General features: G+C 38.7%; 1 protein-coding gene and 1 pseudogene across 3 annotated transcripts in view; both read left to right on the top strand.

Annotated features, from left to right (window-relative positions):
* Positions 1 to 22,972, top strand: part of LOC308419540 (actin, cytoplasmic 2-like) — a 1,056,985-nt pseudogene that overhangs the window by 628,000 nt on the left and 406,013 nt on the right. The window lies entirely within an intron of this gene.
* Positions 1 to 22,972, top strand: part of DUS4L (dihydrouridine synthase 4 like) — a 60,070-nt gene that overhangs the window by 29,711 nt on the left and 7,387 nt on the right. For both annotated transcript variants that reach the window (XM_080915330.1, XM_080915329.1), the window contains 2 exons: positions 1,145 to 1,280; positions 8,015 to 8,123. In XM_080915330.1, coding sequence (XP_080771456.1) covers positions 1,145 to 1,280; positions 8,015 to 8,123 — 245 coding nt within the window. The remainder of the gene's footprint in view (positions 1 to 1,144; positions 1,281 to 8,014; positions 8,124 to 22,972) is intronic.

Genomic DNA, 22,972 nt, shown 5'->3' with positions numbered 1-22,972 from the left:
AAAATACAAAATAAATATCTCCAATGAGAACTTAAGCTTGAAGTTTGTCCCTAATACCTGACATAGCAGTTCCTTCGTAAATAACCGCTGTAGAGTAAGAGAAGAGTCTTAATGGTGTGGGTCACATGTAAACGAACCAACGTTCGCATTTTGGACGTGCATCCCCTCACAAAATGACCTTTAAACTGCAAATTCAACAACAATAACAATGGAGATTTTCTTGCTGGTCTTTCAAGCATCCAGAAGACAGTGGAGGGCACACCCTTAATCCCAGCACCCAGAAGGCAGAGGCAGGCAGATCTCTGAGGTTAATGCTTGTCCAGTCTAGGGAGTGAGTTCCAGGACAGCCAGGGATATGCAGATAGGCACTGTCTCAAAAAACCAAATTAGCTCAAGTTTCATTTGACTACTTTAGGCTAATGGCTTGAAAAAGGAAAATCTCTCTGTGCCAAAAGCTACGAGACACTGCTACATCTGTATGTTCCTCTCTGCCCCCCACCCTTGAAACCCTCCCCCTGAAAAAACAAAAGAAGATAGGATAAAAACAATCTTGTTGTGAAAGCTTTAGTGTGTCACATAAGTATACCCTTTTGCTCACACATCTTTTACATGCAAATGTTCATCGAAATGAGTGGTCTGGTTGGAGCCTCTGACTTCTATGCTATCTGTACTGGATCCTCACCGGCACTTCTCTTGGATATCTTACTACCCTGTGTCATGGAGATCCTGCAGCTCCGAAGCTTCGTCCCTTCACACACTCCAGCAAGATCATACATAGATGGGGTGGATGTTAGGGTAAACCAACTCAAAGCCCTAGGGTTAGGGCCTGAGCTGGTCACCCAGCCACCTCCTGCACTGCCTTAGCTAGCTAGCTTTCCTAATGCAGTGGGGGCACTCTCCAGCTCTGCATTCTAATGCTTGTATTCTAACAGAGGATGCAAGGAGCGAAGCCCAGCTTGTTTTAACCGACAGACATGGATAGCAAAAAGGAAATGTCTCATTTAAGTGTTGCCTCCACCACCATTTCTTTAGACCTGACGGAATTATTTGACAATGGCTATTTGTGTTGAAGCCAGAGTTCCTGATGATTAATCTAACTACACATCATTCTGAACTTCATTTGCTTTGTTTTTTCCCCCCTCAGAGTGCTGAGACGTCTGGTTACGCTTATTACTCAGCTGGCAAAAGAAATATCAAACAAAGGAGTGCTTAAAATCCAAGCAGAGAATACCAATAAGGCTGCCAAGAGATTCATGGAGGAGAATGAAAAACTAAAATTGGTATTTAATTTTCTTCATACAAATTGTGTGGATACTGTTAATGTTAACAAGGAGAAATGTACTATTTTTAGCATCAAATTTTTTATAATTTGTCAGGAGAAAGGGACAGCGACCATAGCGCTGATCTAAGGAATGATTACTTTTTTATTGTTTGTTGTTGTGTTTCGAAGAAACCCCGGTCAATGAGGCTGGCCTTGAACTCAGAGGTCTTCCTACCCATCTAGCTCCTGAGTGCTAGGTCAAAAGTGTGCGACACCACTGCCCAGCTGATCACTATTCTTTAGGGTTGCTTGTTTCCACACTTTTCCTCGTACAAATCAGTACCAGTGGTCCTGTTTCTATGAACTGTGGGGGCATGCATGAAATATCTTATTTATGTATGTGTTTTTATACTGATTCACTTCACATCCTGCTCATCGCTCCACTCACGGTCGACCCCCCCCCACCACAGCCCTTCCTCTCTCCTTTTCACCTGTGCGTGGGTGTGGGCCTCCCTGGGCATCCTCCCTCCGGAGCCCCCAGCCCTGACACTTCCTCTCCCACTGAGGCCAGACAAGGCAGCCCAGATAGAACATACTCCATGTACAGGCAGCTTTTGGAATAGCCCCTGCTCCAGTTGTTCAGGACCCACATGAAGACTACGCTGCACATCTGCTACATAAATGTGGGGAGGGCCAGGTCCAGCTCATGTATGTTCTTGGTTGGTGGTTCAGACTCTGAGAGCCCCAAGGGTCCAGCTTAGCTGACTCTGTTGGTCTTACTGTAGGGTTCCTATACCCTTCTGGGAGCAATCCTTCCTCCTATTCTTCCATAAAAGTCTCTAAGCTTCATCCCCTGTTTGGCTGTGGGTGTCTGTATCTGTCTGAGTCAGATGCTGGGTGGAGGATCTCAGAGGAGAACAGGAGCATGCATATGTTAATAGTTTTTTGTAATTGAATTTCTTCTTAAACAATTTCGTACATGTATACAGTGCATTCTGTTTACTCCTGCTCCCTCTTGTCCCCTCCCACCCATCCCAAGCCTCTGTCCCCCTTTCCACCTTCATCCATTGTTGGTTTATGATGCACTGAGTTTAACTGAGGCCTTCTGTGACCATGGACGTGGAACTCTCCATTGTAGCTTTAGTGGCTTCACCACTGGATACTCATCTGATGACAGTTACTCCCCTCTTCCTGAATCTCTCAATAGTCAGTAGTTCATCAGGAAGAGGGAGGGTCCTATGTCCATCTATGACTGACTGTTGACAGGGCCAATCTGGTGCAGGCCCAGCACAAGTAACCATAGCTACTGTGAGTTGAAGATCACAGTGACATGTCATACCCAGAATATGGCATTCTTGGATTAGATATTTGAAGTCCTCTATTACCATTAATAGACTGTACATGTCTATGTGTAGAGACCAGAGGGCAACTTTTAGGAATTAATTTTACCTCATAACCTAATTTAAATCTTTATAATTTTCTGTGTCCATTTCACTTTCAGTTACAGAATGATTTGTTTTATGGGAAGTTAAGAGAAATTATTGAGACTACAATGATGATTTTACATAATTCTATAAAATTCTTAATGTTGCTTATATCTTCTGATAGCCAGAGAATGTATGTGTCTCAAATATTGAGGTTTGCCCTATTGGAAAAAAATAAAAACACAACAGAAAGAAAAAGAAAGAAAGAAAGAAAAACAAGGAGGGAAGGAAGGAAGAAAGAAAACACAAAATTATTGTGAATTTTAAAACCTAATAATTTTATAGATTCAGCATTTCAGTTCATAATAATTCCATTAATTTTTCTTAGAAAAAAAAGAGTCTGGAACTATTAACAAATGAAACGCATTTTCCTGAGGAAAGTAGTTTTATAATCATGCATTGAGATTATTTCTCTATTACAAACTAAAGAGATGCCCTGTTCACCAGTAAACACTGAGAACCCAGAGCTCAGTCTTAAAGCCCAGCCTTTAAAAAAGGCCTGCTGCGGCAAGCATCTCCTGCCACCAGCTGGGAGTCAGGAAGCCAGCGTGTGGCCAGCAGACAGGCTCTGGGAGCTCATAACACTCATCACCTCCTTCTCAGAATTTCTGTTTTACTTTTTATGACATTAGATGGTAACAAAAAAAGGAAGGAAAGACCTCCTTTCATAGAAAGAGAATTTTTTAAAATGCCTCTTTATGAACAGGCTGTTACTAGCATCTTTTGTGAAAACAGCATGTTAAAAAGTTTACATTTACTTTGTTTTGTTCTTTTTAAAAAAATATTATGGTGTAATCATGATATATGATATGTGCATGCCACAGTCTGTGGAGATCAGAGGACACCTTTTAGGAATTAGTTCTTCTCCATCTTTACTTGAGTTTCAAGGGTTTGAACCCAGGTCACCAGGCTCACATAGCACGTGAGCCTCACTTTACGTACTGAGCGTCTCACCAAAGTTTATTCTGATGTGAAAAAGCATTGATGGATCCATCGATGTTTTCTGTACTTCCTCTTTTAGTAATAGTGTTCTCTAGAAATGAAGACGTAGGTACGGTCTGTATACAAAAGCTAGTAATAAGTACTTTTTGCTTTCTTTACAGGGAGATGTTTGTTTCATAACATAATCAGTTCCGTTTTGTACTTTAATCTTGTTTGCTTGATTCTGGACCTTTTGATCTATTTCACAGTGTAAGATCATCATCTAGTGTATGATGACCATATTCAGAAAGGCTTTCATCTCTTTCTAGTGCTCTGAGGCTGTCAGCGTCTTAGAGTGATGCATGGCCACCACTGATGCGCACTCTCCCTTTTACTTGTTTCCCCCTGATCTTGAACTGTAAGTGGGCAATGTTTTTATAATTTTTATATTTTTCACGTGTGCATCATAACTAATAGAGCTCAATTAGCCCTGTCCTTCAAAGCATCACTTCTTCAAGTGAACTTTAGAACTCTTCCTTTGGAATTATTTTCAAAGCCAGTCACTCATAGTAGGAAATTTATTACCTGCTTGCTAATTCCTGGCCCTCCCACAATTTGTCTTTTCTCCCCCTTTTGATTCCATGTTGTTCTGATTCCTTGATGGCTGAATAGCTCGGACTCAGTCAGTGGTCCCCGATCATCAGAAGAGGCACCAGTGGGCTAGGTTATCAGATATGCTACACTAAAGCTAGTAGATGTAAGAAGGAAGTTTGTAAACTGGATAAATCCTGTCAGTTCTCAGAATCTAACAAATGGGAGTATAATCAATAAAAACCATAGGCAAGAATTTTTTTTCAATTTTTTTATTTCACGTGGGCTTTGAAGTATTAAGTGAAAGAAAGATAAAATTGCTAAAATACCTCTTTATTGCATATATGAAGGATATTATCCTGTAGAAAATATGTGATCTACATTTCAGTACTACAGTAATCAACAGTGTGACCTAGGGCAAGGCACCTCAGAGGTTTTGAATTTCAAGGTTCTGTGCCTGTAAATAATAGTTAACTCTATGCCAATTGTGACTTTAAGTGCTTCATAGTAAGCTATTAACTCTTAATTCTTAAACGTTTCCATGAGGTTGTATTGTCTACATTTTATAGTTGAGAAAACAGGCAGGGAAAGGAAAAAAAAAACAGTACAGGAAGTTTGCGGCCATGCAGCCTGGCTGTAGTGTAGCTCCCACATTTACAACCACAAATGTTGCCCCCTCAGCCCTGTGCTGTCCTATGAAACTGAAGCCTATTTGGTGCCCAAGGCTCATTTCTCTTCTAATAATTCAGTTAAAGAGATGAGATAATTATGAAAGAACAGTTAACTCTTTGCTCATTTTTTCCAGGCAGATTCTCTTTAAGTAGTCCAAACTGTTCTTGAAATCACAATATTGGGCCTGGAGAGATGACTCCCTGGTTAAGAGCAATTGCTGCTCTTCCATAGGACCCTGAGATCAGTTTCTGGCATCCACATAGTGGCTCACAACCATCTATAACTCTAGTTCCAGAGTATCTGATACCCTCTTCTGGCCTCCATGGGCACCAGCATACATGGTACACAGACATACAAGCAGATAAACACTCATACACATAAAAATAAATACATCCCAGAAAAGAGGAAAAAAGAATAAAAAAGGTAAATCACAATCTTCCTGCCTCGTCTTCTCGCTCTGACGTGCTCATTCATGCCTTGCCATCAGTTAATCTAAACTGAACTGCTTCAAAATGGCAGCATGGAGCTTTACTCAGTACTCCATGACCCCTCACCTGCTTCCTGGTGGACGAGAGGGCGATGGGAGTGAAGACTTGTGCTCTTGGAACTGTGGCTGTTGAGTTGCAGACTGCAGACCTCTGGGTCTCTCTCCAGCATGAAGCAGTAGAAGCAATTGAAGCAGCTGCATAGACGCAGTAACAAAAGCTTGTTCACAAGACTGCCACAGGCCCAGCTTTTCCACTGTAAACACCCTGCAACTCCTTCCCAGTTTTGGTAATCACCCCCACCGTGGCAATCGTCCAAAGTAAGCTTTATGTTTCTAAATCTATTCTGACTTCACAAATGTAGCTTTTCTGTTCTAGGCTAAAATAGTTTTGAATGTGAAGTAAGCAACAAATTAAAAGAGGCTTGGAGAAGTTCTCATTCTGCTTTTTTAGAGGCACCTTTTTTGATTCTTAAAGGTCTGATGGTCTTTGTGTTTCAGACTATTCTTTGGACCTCTGATCTCTTCAAAACTAAAAGTAGCTGGTTGACTGGAGCGTTAAGTCCTCTGAGCTGCCTGCTCCTAGCCTCCTCCAGCACAGTGTGCCATGCTGTCCTTGCTTTAGCCTTTATGTACCTGTTTTCCTTTCCATTAGATAAAAGCTACCAAACAAAGGCTAGACCAGCCTTCTCTTCACTTCATCTCTTAGAGTAGCTCCCATGCTAAAACATTTGCAGCCACTCATTGCTCACTAGACTGTGTGAGTTCTGTCTGATAAATTACCCACAAATAATGGAAAATGAATCACTCTGGTGTAGAAAATTCTAAAGCACCATGTCTTCCTGACCATGGAAGATGTCAGAGCTAAGCTGCTGCCACTACATTTAGTGTACTAGCCCAGGCTTGTGAATACTGACATTTATTTTCTATTTATGTTGTGTGTATGTGTTGAGGAGAGGGTCCTAGTCCATGTGCATGTGTGTGCACATGAGCATAGAGGTCAAAGGCCAACCTCAGGTTTATTCTGCAGGTACTGTTCACTTTGTTTTTTGAGACAAGATCTGGAGCTCCTGGAGTAAGCTGGGCTGATTGGCCAAGTAGCATCCATATTCCTCCTGTAATCGACCCAATGTAGGCAGGCTTTATCAAGCCTGTTTCCGTATGTGGGCTTTAGGGATCAAACTCGGTATGATAACACTTTACCAACTGAGCTATCTCCTAGCTCTCTTATATTTAAAATATAATTTATCTTTTTAAAATCTGCTTTCTGTTTTTTTAAACATTCATTTTTTTAAATTTTCTGTAGTGTGTGTGTGTGTGTGTGTGTGTGTGTGTGTGTGTGTGTGTGTGTGTAGGGAGTGAAAAAAGGTATGCATTCCATGGCGCACATGTGGAAGTCAAAGGACAACTTGCTAAATAGAGTTGTTTTTCTTTTACTATGTTGTTTTTGGGCTCAAAGTCTTATTGTTAAGCCTGATGGCTTTACTTTCTGAGCCATCTTGCTGGCCCAGGGTTGATATATTGTCTAATGTTTAGTAATAGGGATGATTTCTATCTAGGCATGCAAGTCAAGACATTCTCATTCTAGTTGTTTCTGTCAGTTACTGTACTGTTCACATCTGTATTGTTCTTACCTAGGAAAGACAAGCTACAGACGTTGTCATATCCAGATTAGACTTGGAAATATAAAGAGCATTTTAAATTATCAACCACATTAAAAGGCTAATTTGGTACTCTGTGATCCTCTCCTGAAATCACCCTGCCATTTCCCGTTTACCCAGCTTCACCCTGGCAACATCATACTCTTACATACTTCCATGAGTAAAAATTAGTTTCCAGTAGACACGATAATACAATTATAGCCTGATGATTTGTACATAAAACATAAAAAATCATCCTTAACCAAAGAAGGCAGTCACATTGGATTTAAAAACATAATTCTAATTATAGCCCCATCAGAAATTCTTACTTTCATCTTGGAGCTATCATCCATAATAAGAGCAAATGTTTTGTTTTGATGTGTGTGTGTGTGTGTGTGTGTGTGTGTGTGTGTGTGTGTGTGTGTGTGTGTGTTGAGACAGGGTTTCTCTGTAACTCCCAACTGTCCTGGAACTCACTCTGTAAAACAGGCTGGCCTCAAACTCATGGAGATCCTCCTGCCTCTGCATCCCAAGTACTGGGATTAAAGGTATACGCCACCAACTCCCAGCTATAATAAATCATTTATAAGAATATTTGTTTGTGTCCTTGTGAATGTGTGGGGTTAGATGAATGTACATGTAGTTGCTCACAGAGGGTTGAGGCATTGGATACCTCTGGAGCTAGATTTATAAGGAGTTGTGAGCTACTCCACATGGATGCTGGGAATCAAACACAGGTCCTCTGTTAAAGCATGTCTCCTTAACAACTGAGCTACTGTTCAAGCTTCACAAAATTTTGTGTGTTTGCTAGCTATCAGGTTTCTATTAGTAAAAGTATTTTATAAAAGATATTAAATCCTTAAAAAGACAAATTAATGAAGTCCAATAATTTAAATTTATTCAAAAAATATCCAACTGTTGCAATCTGAGCTTATTTTTTCTTGTAACTCTTTTATGATAGGTGCTAAAAAATAATGGCAATGCTGAAGAACACATTTTGGAAACTGAAAATAAAAAGCTAGTAGAAGACAAGGAAAAACTGAAAACTGAGCTGAAGAAGGCTTCCGATGGTAATTGCATGCACACATACAGGGGAAGGGCTCTCAGATCTCCTGTGCTGTCATATGTCTCATTGGTTTACTTTAAACAAAACTAAATGCCCTCTGGCCAAGCACTGAGGATGACTAACTTAGAAATTTTTGCTCAAATATGAGATTGAAACATTGTGCCAAAAGAAACATGCTCTGTTATGCAGAAAAACATGCAGGTGTTTCAGATTTGTGTTGTAAATACAAATGTTCTTGCCTCAGCAAAAGAGCTGTAGGCTTGAAAACTTTCCTATAAACATATTTTTGTAAAACAAGTCACATTTTTTTCTGTCATCATGTATTACTTCTTTGATAGAAGTAATCATAAGGACATAGCCCTGATAGAGTGATGCATTGCTTAGCTTAAGCCCTAATATTTCCAACACACTAAATTTAATTTTTTTTAAGTTTTGAGAAAGACAGAAGGCATCAGTCTGAGATATCAGGTGAGAAATTGCACTGTAGGTTTAAATTGGGGCGTCCTAAGTCTAAGTTCACAAAGGCAGCTGTTACTGTACTAAAAAGCTCCAGTTGTTCTTAGTGTTGTCAATACTCATAGTAAAGGGGATACAATGTCATTGTGACAACCTATTGAGTATGTGTTCTGTGGCCCTGGCAATGTGTGTCTGCATGTGGAAGCAAATAATGCCTGATGTTGGCCAGACAGGAGGAAGCCTGTCAGGTATTCATGGTTAAGACTGTTGACTAAGGTGATGATGAATGCATAGGCCTTCTCCAATGTCAAATCTTTTCTACTACTTTAGGTTGAAGGTAAATAGAATTCAGTGACTAAATCAAGACCTACTTGAGAGCCTTTCAAGTTTAGGTTTCTTTAAGTTGCTCTCAGCATAATAGAAGTTCTCTGAAATATTACTTGCTATTGTTAATAATTGATTTACATTATTTGAACAGGATTTATTTTATGAAGGTATGTTTGAATTTTAAAATTTCAAAATTTTAAATTGAAATTCCAAAGATAAAAGCTAATTCTATATACAAAAACCCAGGTGCTGTAAAATTCTTTAGTCCCTTCTCTAATTTTTTTAATGTTTGAGTGTTTTCTCTGTATGTATGCCTGTGTACCACATGTGTGCCTGATGCACTCAAAGGCCTAAAGAGGGCTTCAGACACTCTGGAAATGCAGATGGTTGTAAGCTTCCATGTGGGCACTGTGAACTGAACCCTGGTTCTCTGAAAGAGCAGCTAGTGCTCTTAACCACTGAGACATCTCATTAACCCCTAAAATTTTTTACTTAAATGTAAGCAATAAAATAAATGTAATAGACAAAATACTTACTTAGAATTAGTGGATTAAAAATCCAAAGTACCTTTCTAAACAAGGTTGCTTTGAAACTCAAGTCTTGTTATAATTTAATACTATTATATTTACTGTAATTCCAGAAGATTTAGATTATAGTTAGAAAGTTTAACATTTATGTAAAAAGTAATTTAGTAGTCCCTATCCTCTGCAGTCGAGCTTTTTTTTTAAAACTCATAAAATGTTGCTATTAATCCTTTTAGAGAATGTAAGGAAATATTTAAAAAGTACTTTTAATTAGTAAAAATAATGTTACAAAATCATTTTATATCTGACAGGGATCTCTTATTTTGTAATTAGGTAATATAACATTTCTTTAAAAAGCCAGAAAAGGCTGGGGAGGGGGTAGCTCAGTTTATACAGTGTTTGCCTAGCATTCACAAAACACTGTAGTCATTCCCCAACACCTCATAAACCAGGCATGGTGGTTCAGGATATGGACGTGAAAAGATCTTGCCTACAGACTGGGCTTCAGACCAGCCTTGCTAGCACAAAACTGTCTCAAAAAACTAAGAATTTCAATCCCAGTAAAGTGCTTGTGAAGCAAGGGGGGACCTGAAGCTAGGCATAGTGACATATACCTTTAATCCCAGCACTCGGGAGGCAGAGCAGGCAAATCTCTTGTAAGTTCAGGGCCAGCGTGGTTTATAATAGTGAGACAGGAGCTACAGAGTTGCACGGTGAGATTATGTCATGAAAACAAGAAACAAAAACAGATGAGGCCTGAGATCAAGCCCTAGCAGCCATGTTAAAGCCAGCATGCTGACTATCCCAATAGTTGGAACTCTGGGGAGCTAAAACAGAGGGATCTTTGGGGCTCACTGGCCTAAGCTAGTCTTTGTGTGATCAGTGAGCACCCCGTGTTGACCTGGGTTCCATATGCACACAGCATAAATAAATGTAAGGTGACAAGAAGATCTAGCAAGATGACTCAGCAGTAAAAGTATTTGTTGCCACCAGTCACTACCTGAGATGAAGTCCCAAGACCCGCATGATAAAAGCAGGAGTCAGCTCCCTCAGCTTGTCCCTTTACCTCCACATCTGTGCCTGCAGGCACTGTTGCTCTCTCTCACACAGACATTGAAAATGAATGAATAAATTGTAATGTTCCAAATATGATAATAGGTGATATTCTTATTCCTCTCCAAGCAACTTAGTTTTCTCTCTTTGCCATTCAAAGTTTACAATTTACACTTTACAAAAATGGGGCCTGAGGGAGGCATACGTGCTAAGGACATTCTCAGGTCAAAAACCTCAAGATGGAGATTCAGCATATGAAATACAAATTTAAACAACTTGTAATTCTGAGATACTTCAAACATTAGCTTCTTAATCCTGACATAAAACCAAACTCAATATTGCTTCAGTATTTATTTAACAGAAAACTTGGGTGTTTGGAGAAAATGAACTCTTCAATAATATTGGTATTGTGTTTATAATCTGATAAGAAGATATACCTATCCTCTGTTTGAAATATAGACTGTCTGTCTACTTTCAAAGGGAGTCAGTGTTGAAATCAAAGCAGACTTTACCTGTTTGAGTGTGTCCTGTTTGGTTTCTGCAAGATGTGCAATATTTTATGAACACATCTAATTAATGCAGAGTACTTTTTTAGGTAACATTCTTAGTGACCTTGAGAAGCTCAAAAGCTCTGTTTCCAGAGATATTTCTTGGGCTGTTTTCTTGTCTTGTACCATACAAATTCATACAGACTTAGAAACTGTATCAGCTGATAAAGTTTTATATGATTTTTGACAGTACAGTGCTCAACACAGAGATGCACCAAATATTTAAATATTTCTAAGAATTGGGGATATTAAGATGACAAAGAACTTTTCTTTTGTGCTTCTATGATCCATCTTAAGTATTTTCTCCAATGTTTATTAGAGAAAATAAAGTATTAAATATAAAGGTTTAATTAGCCCAATTTTAGCACCAGAACAGAAAAGTAGTATTCTTTCCCAGGGGCTGGAGAAATGACTCAGCAGCTGAGAGCACTTGTTTCTGGACTGGAGAGATGGCTGAGGGTTAGGAGCACTATGTACTCTCCAGAGAACCAGAGTGTGCTTGTCAGCACCAACATGGTAGTTCTCAATTGTGTGTAGTTCAGTTCTGAGGAATCCAGTGCCCTTTTCTAACCTCCACATGTATGCGTGCATACAGCATATGTACGTACACTCGTGCACACACATAAAATAAATATCTTTAAAAGAACACTCTACTAGTAATAGTAAATATTCCAATTTTTAATTCCTGGTTCAGATTTTCACCAGTTAGTAAGCTATTTCTGTGTTTCAGTACATTAATATCATCTCCAGGATCAAAAGAACACACATATCCCAGAGCACCTAATTTATACTCAAGACTGCCCACTCATGTACAGTGATCGAGTCGTTCACTTTAATAATCCATTTAACAATAAGTTTGATATTCCAGTGTGTTGAGTAATTGGGGAAGGGCGTTGTTATGAAAAGTCAGATCCTAAGCTGTAAGAAATGTATAAAGCTCATAATAGAAATAAGCCTGTGTTGTAGAAAACCTGCTGTTGAGAAGATTAATAAATTAAAGACTCTTCCAGGATAATTAGTAGTAGTTGTTCTTACAGCTAATCTTCCTCAGTGTTTCTTCTCACAGCCAGAGAAAACATCTACTACCCAGATATTGAATGCATTTAGGCCACGGTAAAACTATATGGGACTTAACTAGAGATGACGATACCTGTTCCTCATGCCTTTAAGAATGTCTTTCTTATACAGAGAAACCCTGTCTCAAAAACCAGAACAAAAGAACAGGATTACATTCATAGCATGCATTGTTTACAAAGAAATCATTAGGGCTGCCAGCCTTAGAGCAAAGCTTATCTAGCCATATGTGTCTCCTTAAAAGGGAACCAGGGAGAGAGAGTGGATGGACACCTGTGATCCCCGTATTCCAGAGACAGAGACAGCAGGGTCAGAAGTTCAAAGTCAGGCTTCACTGCAGCAGGCAGTCATTCGCTTGGGCTGCCAGAGACTGTCTCAGAGACAAACAAGAACTGAGGCACAGTCTCTCATCCTTCTCCTTCCCCTTCCCTTTTTTCTTTTTTATTGTCAAATTTAAAAAAAAAATTCAAAACATGCTTTGTAAGTCATTTAACATGAAGAATAATTAACACTTTTCTTAAAAAGACTATACCTGTTGCCAGGCATGGTAGCAGTCTCCTGAAACCCAGCACTTTAGTGGCTGAGAGGAAAAGAATTGTGAGTTAGAGGCAGATTATATAGCATGACCCTGATTCAAAAAAAAAAAAAAAATGTATACCTCTTAAGGGAAAGCAAATGTTTAGTGAGGTTTCTAAATAAAGTGTGTGTAAATAGAAGAGACTGCGTGTGCAGACTGTTGTGTGTACCTGAGTGCTGGCAGCATGTAGTAGGGACTTTAGTTTGGCCAGGGACAGCACGTTTGTGTGCCCTTTTAAAACACTGCCGTTCAACTGTCTTCCTAGGCAAAGGCTCCTCCATTCCTTGCCACACCTTGAAAGAAAAACTCAAATTCCCTTCATAGACAATCTTTACAACCTCAGAATGTGCTGTTTTAATTTCCCTTTTCACCAGTAGTAAGTATACTAACACTATCGACTGAAACTGGTATTTTTCAATAGAAAATCAAAACCAAATGCAGAATTACAGGACACTTTGTGGATATCCAGACTTCTATATTCCTGCCTGAGTCTTAAGGATAAGCTTTTTATGCATACTTAAATTATAGGATTTCCAGTTTCAGCAGACAAACCATCTATCTTTCTACAATTAAATTTTCAAAGTCTAATCTCTGAATACTTCTAGTAATAAAATTATTGTGGACATGAATCTTTTCTTTTTCTTCTTATGGCAGTTTTGTTTTTGTTTTTGTTTTGTTTTGTTTTGTTTTGTGGCAGGATCTCATGTAACTAAAGCTGCCATGTAATTCCGCATCCCCTGCTTCAACCCTTGAAAGTCATGGGATTTGCAGTTAGAGCCATTATGCCTTGCAAACTCACTGACCCACTTGATAGTTTTTTTTCCTTACAACTTTATTTTTTTAAAAAAACGTAGATACTCGTACAGATGATACTTTTTGAAGTGATTAAAACCTATGACTAATCCTTTTAGTTAGGCAAATAATGCATTTATTCACTCATCTCTTTGTTATCTCCATATTATCATATTGATGTTATTATCAAACTATAAAATGAGTCTTGCTTTCCATAGAATTACTTTCTTAGAGCCTGGAAGTTGTGGCATGTTCCTCCAATCCCAGTACTAGGGAGGCAGAGACAGGTGAATCTCCGTGAGTTCAAGGCCAATCTGGTCTTTAAAAGGGTTACTTTATTTGAACAAGTATGTAATGGTGATATGTTATTGTTTGTTTCCTTTCTACATTTCCATTCAGTTCTATTTTCCTTTTCTGTGAGCTCTTTACTGTTCCCAAATAGCAAATAAAATTACCTATACCAAGGAAAAGCTTTTGTAATCACTGCAGAGGGCATCAGCAAGAGAAAAGGGACCATTTAGTGAAGACAAAATAATCCAGATAGGTGTGACCAATATATGCACTTAAAACAATAGTTTCACTTCCTTCTCTGAGTGATACACAAGGAAGTCTACCCAAAAAGCATGTAGAGACAACCAACTGCATCCTGAATAAAGAAATGTTCTAAGGGACAAGACTGTAGTCAATCAACCCAATTCTCTAAATGTTGATGACCTTCAATTGGCAGAAAAATGGATCACCGACATTACTCTTGAGTAGAACAATGCATATGATTGCCAGGTTTGTAGATGCGTCATCCTAGGAAGCAGTGAACTGTGGAGAGAAAATGTCGGGTCCCCTACAAAAAAAAAAAGAGAAATGTCTTAATATCTTGGTGTTCTTTTGTTATACTTCCTAACGAGGTATACACATTTATTAAAGACCTTCATGGTAAATGGTTTTATGATTAATATATCACCTTATAGAAGGCTTATTTTTATTGTAAGAGGGAGTTACAGAAAAATTAAACTGGACAACTTGTCTAAAAATACTTCGGAAAGAGCTGAAGCAATGGCTCAGTGGTTAAGAGCACTGGTTGCTCTTCCAGAGGTCCTGAGTTCAGTTCCTAGCACCCACATGGCAGCTCACAACTGTCTGTGGCTCCATCTCCACAGGCTCCAACTCCCTCTCACAGATACACATGCCATACATACATGCAGGCCAAACACCAATACACATAAAATCAAAATAAATCAATCATTTTTAAAACTTAAAAAAGATGCTTAGGAAAATATACACCAAATGACTGATACATAATATTTACCTTTGGTATGTACAATGGGTGACTCTTTTTAGTTTAACTTATTTTCTACAGTAGTTTACTTATATACTACAATTAAATCTTAACAGTTTTGTGGTAAGACAGCCAATTTTGGCTTGGAATATTTGATCAATTGACTCCATTTCTAACTTCACCTAGAAAGTAGATTTTCACTATTAGAAAATTTCACCTTGGAAATCTGTGGGGAAGCACAGGGTAATCTCGGTCAAGTTGGTAAATCTTTTTAGAAAACAGTTTTCTCTCCTATAAAGTTAGGTAAGAGACTAAACTAGAATGTCCATTATGTAGCTCCAAATAAGGTAATTAAGTAAGCATTACTATAGGAATGAACTTCATTGTTGTTCTTTTGACCTTTAGATGTACATTTTTTTCATGAGAGAAAACTTCGAAGTGACTTCCCTTTCTCCAAATCTTAAATTCAGCAGGTGGTTAATTAAATAATATTCTTGACTTCAAAAAGATGTCTCCAGCAGTCATTAGGGCAGGACCTGGCATGTTTGATCCATCTCTTAACTCTCAAATCTTAAAATTGAACTCTCTTGGGTGGAACATTGGAAAAGGAGAAATGAGCCAGTAAAACGACTTCGAATTACTGTATGGCTGCTTATGTAGACCATCTGCGGAACCCATTGGTATGGAATGATAAACGTTCATGACAGCAGAATTGATTTGAAAAAATAATTACATGTTCTTTTTATTATCCTATTAGGAAAATAAAACTGAGACTAGATCTATTCAGCTTTTAAGAGTGTTTGCTTTTGTAAATAGCAAGTAAAACCCAAAGCATGAATCTGAACATATCACCTAACATATCTGCATATTTTGGTACTGTTTCTAATTTTCTTTTTTCTAACTTTATAATTAATCCAAATTTTAAATATATATACATTTAAATGTTAATTAGTAGTAGAAGCTTACAAGAAAAAACAGCAGTCTTGTAAGGCTTTTTTTTACCAGAAGCAAAAACATTCCATTAATTATTTGGAAAGGAATAGGAGGTATTGTCATTGGGGGAGGACTTTAAGATTTTAGAAGATTCACTCTATCCCCAGTGCACTCTCTCTGCTTCCTGTATGGGTTGAAATGTGAGCCTGTAAGCCCATTTAAATGCTTTTTTTTTTTGTAAGTAATATTGGTCATGGTGTTTTATCACAGCAATAAGTAAGACAGAAGAAACACAATAGAAGGTATGATTTATTCTTCAAGATACCACTGAGGGAGCTTTTACAGGAAAGAGTGTCATTTTACCTGAGTTACTGAGATGGGAACAATTTGAGAAGCAGAAATGAGCTAGGAATAGCTTCCCCCAGCTTCAAATGTGTTCCTAAAACAAACTTGTTTATGTCTGATCAGGAATGATGAGGCTGTCAAGAAAAGTGGTATTCTTTGCTTAGTAACTACGCCACAGTTATTATTATTATTAGTTAGTTAGTTAGTTAGTTAGTTAGTTAGTTAGTTTTTGAGACAGGGTTTCTCTGTGTAGCCCTGGATGTCTTCTAACTCTGTAGACCAGGCTGGCCTTGAACTCAGAGATCCACCTTCCACTGCCTCCTGAGTTGTGGGATTAAAGGCATGCATCACCACCACCTGCCCCAAAATTGCTTTTATTACTTAGCAACTTAAGATTATTTACTGATGTTTCTTTCACATGTTATGGCACACACAGTGAAGTTTATTTAAACATGTGAAAGCCTGCCTATTAGTTTCCTAGCCCAGAGTACCTACCAATAGTTGTGTCAGCATGGATAAATCCATATCAGCTCCAAAACTTCAAAGCACTTTTCCCATGGGCCTCATTCATCTTCTCCCCTCCTAGAATGTAAGGACATTAAGATGCATGCAAAGAAACAAATTTTGGTTTTTTTGTCTTTTTTTTTTTTTTTTTAGTCTTCACATGAAAGAACACATATTTGTTTATTAATGTTTTCTTTGTAGAATTTCTTTTTATGTAGCTTTGTCTCTATCTCAAAAACATCTGGCTCTTGTTGCCAAGGAAGCACTTTGCTGAAGTATGTCCAGTTTAATCTCTGCCATTAGTTAGGCATCTCACATTGCTATTAAGAATGGGGGTTTTGTTGTTGCTGGCAGTAGCCGTTTTGTTTGCTCAACCATGGTTATGCCTCTGCACTGTTTAAAACTGTTGGCTCCCTTGTCAGCTAGGCAGCAGGCCATTTAGGATGTGCAGTGTGGTGTGCAGTGATCTGACCACCAGCACATCTTCAGTCTTATCTGCTGTTTTACACTCCTCCTTTGTTATCATAGCTTGTGCTTACAACAGAGGCGTCTCACTAATTTTTCTTTTGCTCAGTTTTGCACGTCTACCTGCCTAGAGCCCTGCTTCTTTACTCTTCTAAGTGCAAGCATACACTACTTGATGCTCATCTTCTGCCCCAAAGTTGATACTTTTAGGAAGCTTCTCCTGAAGTCTCTCCCTTTAAACATGATAGAGTGCCTTCCCTCCATATCTTCCATTCCTGCTCAGTTACTAAGTGTGCACTCCAGAGAAATTACTGGATTTGTTTGTTTGATGTGGAAGGTGTTTTGTTTGAATGTGTATCTGTCACTACAAGCATGCCATCTATCATTTGGCTGCTGAAAACTGAACCAGGGGCCTCTGGATAAGGAGACCATACTCCTCGTCACTGAGACATCTCTTGTTTTTTAAAGGAACTTATTATAGGTTTAGCAGTAAGACCTTAGGAGGTGAGAAACAAACAGCCCTCGAGCAGGAGTGCGTCCCAAGAAAAGGTGTGCCCCTGGGGGTTGTTGTCTAGGGGTCAGTAAGGTTTGGGGGGTTGCTTTTAAACTGGAGGAATAGGAATGACACCGGTTGGTCAGTTGCACCAGCTCTGAGGTGCCTTTGTATATCATCCCATCCCAAGTGTCTGGACTGAAGAGTCAGTTGTATCTTCATATAGCTTCCAGGCAGCTGGCAACGGGTAAACGTTTATTCTAGAGATAAGTTCAGTATTGAGCAAGTTCCTTCTCTGGCTGCCTGTCCTCCCCAGCAACCTCCCCCAGCGCCCCCCCCCCCCCCAGTTCTTCCTTCAGCTTTGTTTTTCCTCTAAGGAGAATCCTGGGGGAATTTCTTGAGGACTGTTGTTTGAATTATTTCTGCCTTGGAGTACATAAAATAGGTACCTTCTTCTTCATTTGTAATAATCAAAACTTCAGAAAACATAACACAAATTTTTTATTTAAAAATTTATTTATTTCAGGCTGGGCAGTAATGGTATATGCCTTTAGTCCCAGCACTTGGGAGACTGAGGCAGATGGATCTCTATGAGTTCAAAGGCTAGCCCTAGTCTACAGAGGGAATTCCAAGATAGCCAATACTACACAGAAATACCTTGTCTTGACGCCCCTGCCCCCAAATTAATTCATTTCATTAAAGAAATTTAGGACATTGTGGTCTCAGTTCTCGGTTACTTAGTACTTACAGCCTAGTGACTTCTAGCCACTCCTGTATATAATGTAGTAGTTAAAGACACTTGCTGCCAAGTCTGATGACTTGAGTTCAATCCCTGGGATGGACATAGTAGGTGTGTGTGTGTGTGTGTGTGTGTGTGTGTGTGTGTGTGTGTGTGTGTGTGTGTGAGCGTGCATTTGCATATGCTTTGAAACAGATGGGGAGATCCAACCAACTTTGAAAAGTGAATTCTCTCCTTCCACTCAGTTGTCAAGCTTGGCAGCAGTATCTTTTCCCAGAGAGCCATCTTGCTGGCCCTTACTGCAGTATTTCCGTGGTATATACTGTACATGTGACTTGTGGCTGTTGATGCTGATCTGTGTCCTCTGGCTGAGAAGGTATCCATTGAGTCTCTACTCCTGGCCTCTCTCCATACTGTAATCTTCAAGAGAACATTGTTTACAGACTGCATTGAGAGATGATAAGTGTTCTGTCACTTTGAGAGCAGAGATTCCACACACATTATTAATTATTTTGTACAGGTTTATCTGTTCTCCCCATTTATTTATTCATGTCAGTGTGAACACATGAGAAATTATATCATACTCTGTTATGCTTTAACACTACTTTCTGTTGACTGTATTATCTGCCTGGGCCTGTTTAAGGCTCTTTTGAGTAGCTTCTAGATTTTAGTTATGGTAGGCTGTGTGTTTTGGTTTGGCTTTTAGAGCACTTCTTTACCTATGTACTCTGATACTCAAAGATAATCTTAATGGTACATTTCCATCAAAATATTTCAAATACTCTGTTTGCCTTCCTCTCCAAATATCCTGAGTGTCTTGGTTTTTGATTGAAGATAAGAGTTGTGCTTGTCTTTTGGAGACCAGAATTCCTATCAGATAACTATAAGGTTATTATTATCATATTATTTACCTGACACGTATCATTTTGTACAAATGATACATGAACATTTGCGGAAGATACCACAAGCTAAGCTCTGCCAGGAAACGGAAGAAAATCTTTTTGAAAGCACTGGCAAAACCAATTAAGGTTGGGCTATAGAATATAATTATTGTATCTGAGCCAGAGGAGAGCGTAGTTTATGTTTTCACCAAGCACTCTCTCAGATGCTTGCACGTGTCAGTTCTCTGTCTGTAAGCACCTGCCATGGGGTGTGTGCTGCATGTCCTGTGTGCTGAGTGTCCAGTGTGCTGCATGTCCAGTGTGTAGTTCTCAGTCTCTCGAGGACATAGTCCTCCAGGAATAAGTGCTGTGCTGGAGGTAAGCTTGCTGTATGTTCCGAGGACAATTTCTTGATATTTTAAGGATGATATTAATCAGCCAAATAAAATAGGAAACAGTAAGTGAGGCAGAGTATTTAGGATACTCGAATAAAACAGCTTATTACAAAGAATATGGCACTTTGGAAGTACATCAAGGAGTTCATTGCAATTGGAGCACAAACTAAGAGGGGCAGTGAGGAGGTGAGCAGCCATCTTGAAACCACCAAGATAGGCAGAATATCTTTGTGTCCTTTTTTGACACAGCATTTTTGATACTATTTGAGGGTTCTGAAACATGCTAACACTTTTGTTAGCACTGTAGAAAGTGAATTAAAGCAGCTAAGCAACTAGATGAGGAATCTGTTCTGTAGTGTAAGAGATAAGGAGAGAGGACACAGCAGTGGAGGAGCGTGTAGAGACTGGCCAGGTGGAAAGGAAGTAACTGAAGAAATCTTAGCAGCAGATCGAGATTGCTGGGGATCACTGGGACAGTAAATACTGACCTCATCTAGGCAGACCTGACAAAGCAATGCAAAAGTAACTATTAAATCCAGCAATTGATCATTGACAAAAATGTACGTGTGAATGTCAAATGCTGACTAGCTCCAGGACATCATCTGTTCAAGTTCTCAAAAACAGAACTAAAGAACTTGAAAAGAAATCAGTGCTAAATCTGTAGATAAATGTTTTCCTCTGGCTCAGATATTATAATTATTGTATGAAAGCCCAACGTTATCTGTTGTGCCAGTGCCTGCAAAAATATTTCCTTCCATTTCTCGCAGTGCTTAGCTGGTGGTATCTGTTATCTCTGGTAGAAATCATAGTGATACAGTGCATTCACACAGTATATTAGTCTTACCCACTCCTCCTGGTATGCAGATACCTCCATAAATATCAATTCAACACTTGAAAAGACAACAAATCATTTGGCCTGCTTATAAGTCAGTTTTCACAAACACGTTGACTTATTAATATCTCCTACATAGTTATTTTCTGTTAATGATAAATGTACTTTAAAGGTTCTAGTGACTAGGATATAATCTAGCTTTGATTGAATCTGGCCATTTGGGGGAAGTATCTCAGAATTTGTTTAAAGCTCTAAGTGATAACCCAGTTTGTAGATTAAGAAATGTGAAATGGGACTGGAGAGAAGGCTCTGCGGTAGAGAGTACTAGAACTCAGTTCTCAGCAGCCACGGGGCAGCTCATAACTGTCTAACTGGAGTCAAATACCCTTTACTGTGGGGGAGTTTTAAAGCACAAGGGTAACATCCTCACACAGACATATTCAGCCACATCACAAATGCACATGAGGGGGCGGGAGGGAGAAACATATATACATACATACTGTATACATACATACTGTATACATACATACATACATACATACATACGTACACTGAAGAAAAACAAAGCAGCAACTTAGTAGATATATTGCCTCCTAGGCCAGTAATGTTTTTCATATGTATACCTTTTCCAAAATGGTACAGCTTGAAAGAAGCAAATCGACATGTCAGATGGAACATTTACATAATAAGCCCTTAGTTGCAGATCCATTCCAAACGATGTAAGGCATCTAAAACAATATTGTCGTTTGTGTTTACAAGAGGCAAAGAAATGGGAAACTAATGAAGGGGCCTCCAGACAGTAATAGCCTGCCCAAACTAGAATGAATTTGATATGAAAGTAATTATCAGTGCTGTTGATGTCCAGTGAGATGCAAAGCAAAGTGAGATATCTGTTCATATCTTGACTTGATCAGTAGCAGTAAAACTCTTTGCCTATTGTTTTAAATCCATGTCAGTAATACGCAGAAGAAACTCCTGAATAGTCTGTGTAAGTGGTTCCTGAAATTCTTTCAAATGAAGCCAGTGACAGAGCTTCAGAATAGCAATTCTAACTGTATAGAAGATGGATAGATTTTGAGTCTGGTTAATTTCATTGTCTGATGTTTTTATTTCCAAGTTTTTTTGTAATAAAGTTAATTAAAAACTTTGAAAGACTAAGGAACTTATGGGTTAATCTCTAAAGTGTTCTAAATAATGTATTCATTAAGCATAATCATTAAGTGTACATCATTTTTAACATTAAAACTAGCCCTATTTATTATAACTCCTGACCAAACTGCCTCAGTTCATTTTGGCTGGTATAACAAGATACTGCAGGCCCAAGAGCTTATAAGAAACATAAATTAATTTCTCACAGTTTTGGAGGTTGGGAAGTGTGAAGTGAAGATGCCAAGAGACTAGGTGTCATCCTTTTCCTGGCTCGCGGACAGTGCTTTCCCGTTGTCCTCATAGCATGGAGGGAGGGCAGCCCTCTGGGACCTTCAGTTAGGGCATAAGCTCTGATAGGAGGGCTCTGCCTTAATGACTTGTTTCCCAGCCTCACCTCCTAATACTGTCACTTTGGTGGCTAAGTTTCAGTGTGTGAGTTGTGGGAGTAAAGAACATTCAGGTCATGGCATTGACATTTTTAATTTTTATTTTTGGTGCTGGTGGTATGATGTTTGTTTTGTAACTACCATTGTAAACTAGTCAGGCATTATTACTAGTCTGAGGGAATTATTCTGATTTTTACATACTAGAAAGCTCTTAAACATGTTCAGTATGATCTGAACATAGCACTAATCATGCTTCATAGTGGACTCTAAGAAATGTCATTACGGTCCAGTTCAAATTGAAAACTAAGGCATAACTCTTTATCTTATGGCTGTGGTACTAATGAAGTCTAACCACCACCACCAATAATAATAATGATAATATAATCTGCCTTTTATACATTTACCAAGAAATATTATATTGAATTTGCAAAAAATCAGTCTTTAATATTTAATTTAGAATTATGGATCCAATAAAAGGAAATTATATATAAAGCTGTGCTTAACTTTTAACATGCATACTATACTTACTGGAGATCCTTTAACAGCAAGCACTTTACCAACAGTATGGCTCCTAAAAATAGATCTTTTTATGACTGTTTTATATTACCTGAGTACTACTCTAGCTTAGGGACGCTTATGATGGGCCTGGAACGTGTGCCAGAAAGTAATGCCTTTTAAAAAGAATGAACGAACGAATGAAAGAAAAGAAAGAGGGAGAAAGAGAGACAGAAAGAAAGGAAAGAAAAAAAGAGAAAAGGGAAAAGAAGGAAAGAAGGAAAACAGGAAGACAGAGAAAGGTGGCAGCATATTCATTGGATGTGGGAGCCTGAAGTTCTCTCTGTCCAAATCTAAGGAAATTTGAACGTTAATGAACAAGTTATTGAAAAGAATAGGAAACTGAATTCTATTAATGATACATAGATGACAGATACACGTACGGTTCATGCCCTGTTGGTTGTGACTACTTGCGAAATTGCAGTTATGAAGTATGACAATAATTTTAAGGTTGGGGGTCACTACAGCAGGAAGGACTCTACTAAAGGGTACCAGTGTTAGGAAGGTTGAAAACAATTACATTAGATGGATGGAAAAGAAAAACAGTACGGT

Source organism: Micromys minutus, assembly GCF_963924665.1.
Source record: "Micromys minutus genome assembly, chromosome: 1".
Taxonomy (NCBI): domain Eukaryota; kingdom Metazoa; phylum Chordata; class Mammalia; order Rodentia; family Muridae; genus Micromys; species Micromys minutus.
This window is presented reverse-complemented; position numbering and strand designations above follow the sequence as displayed.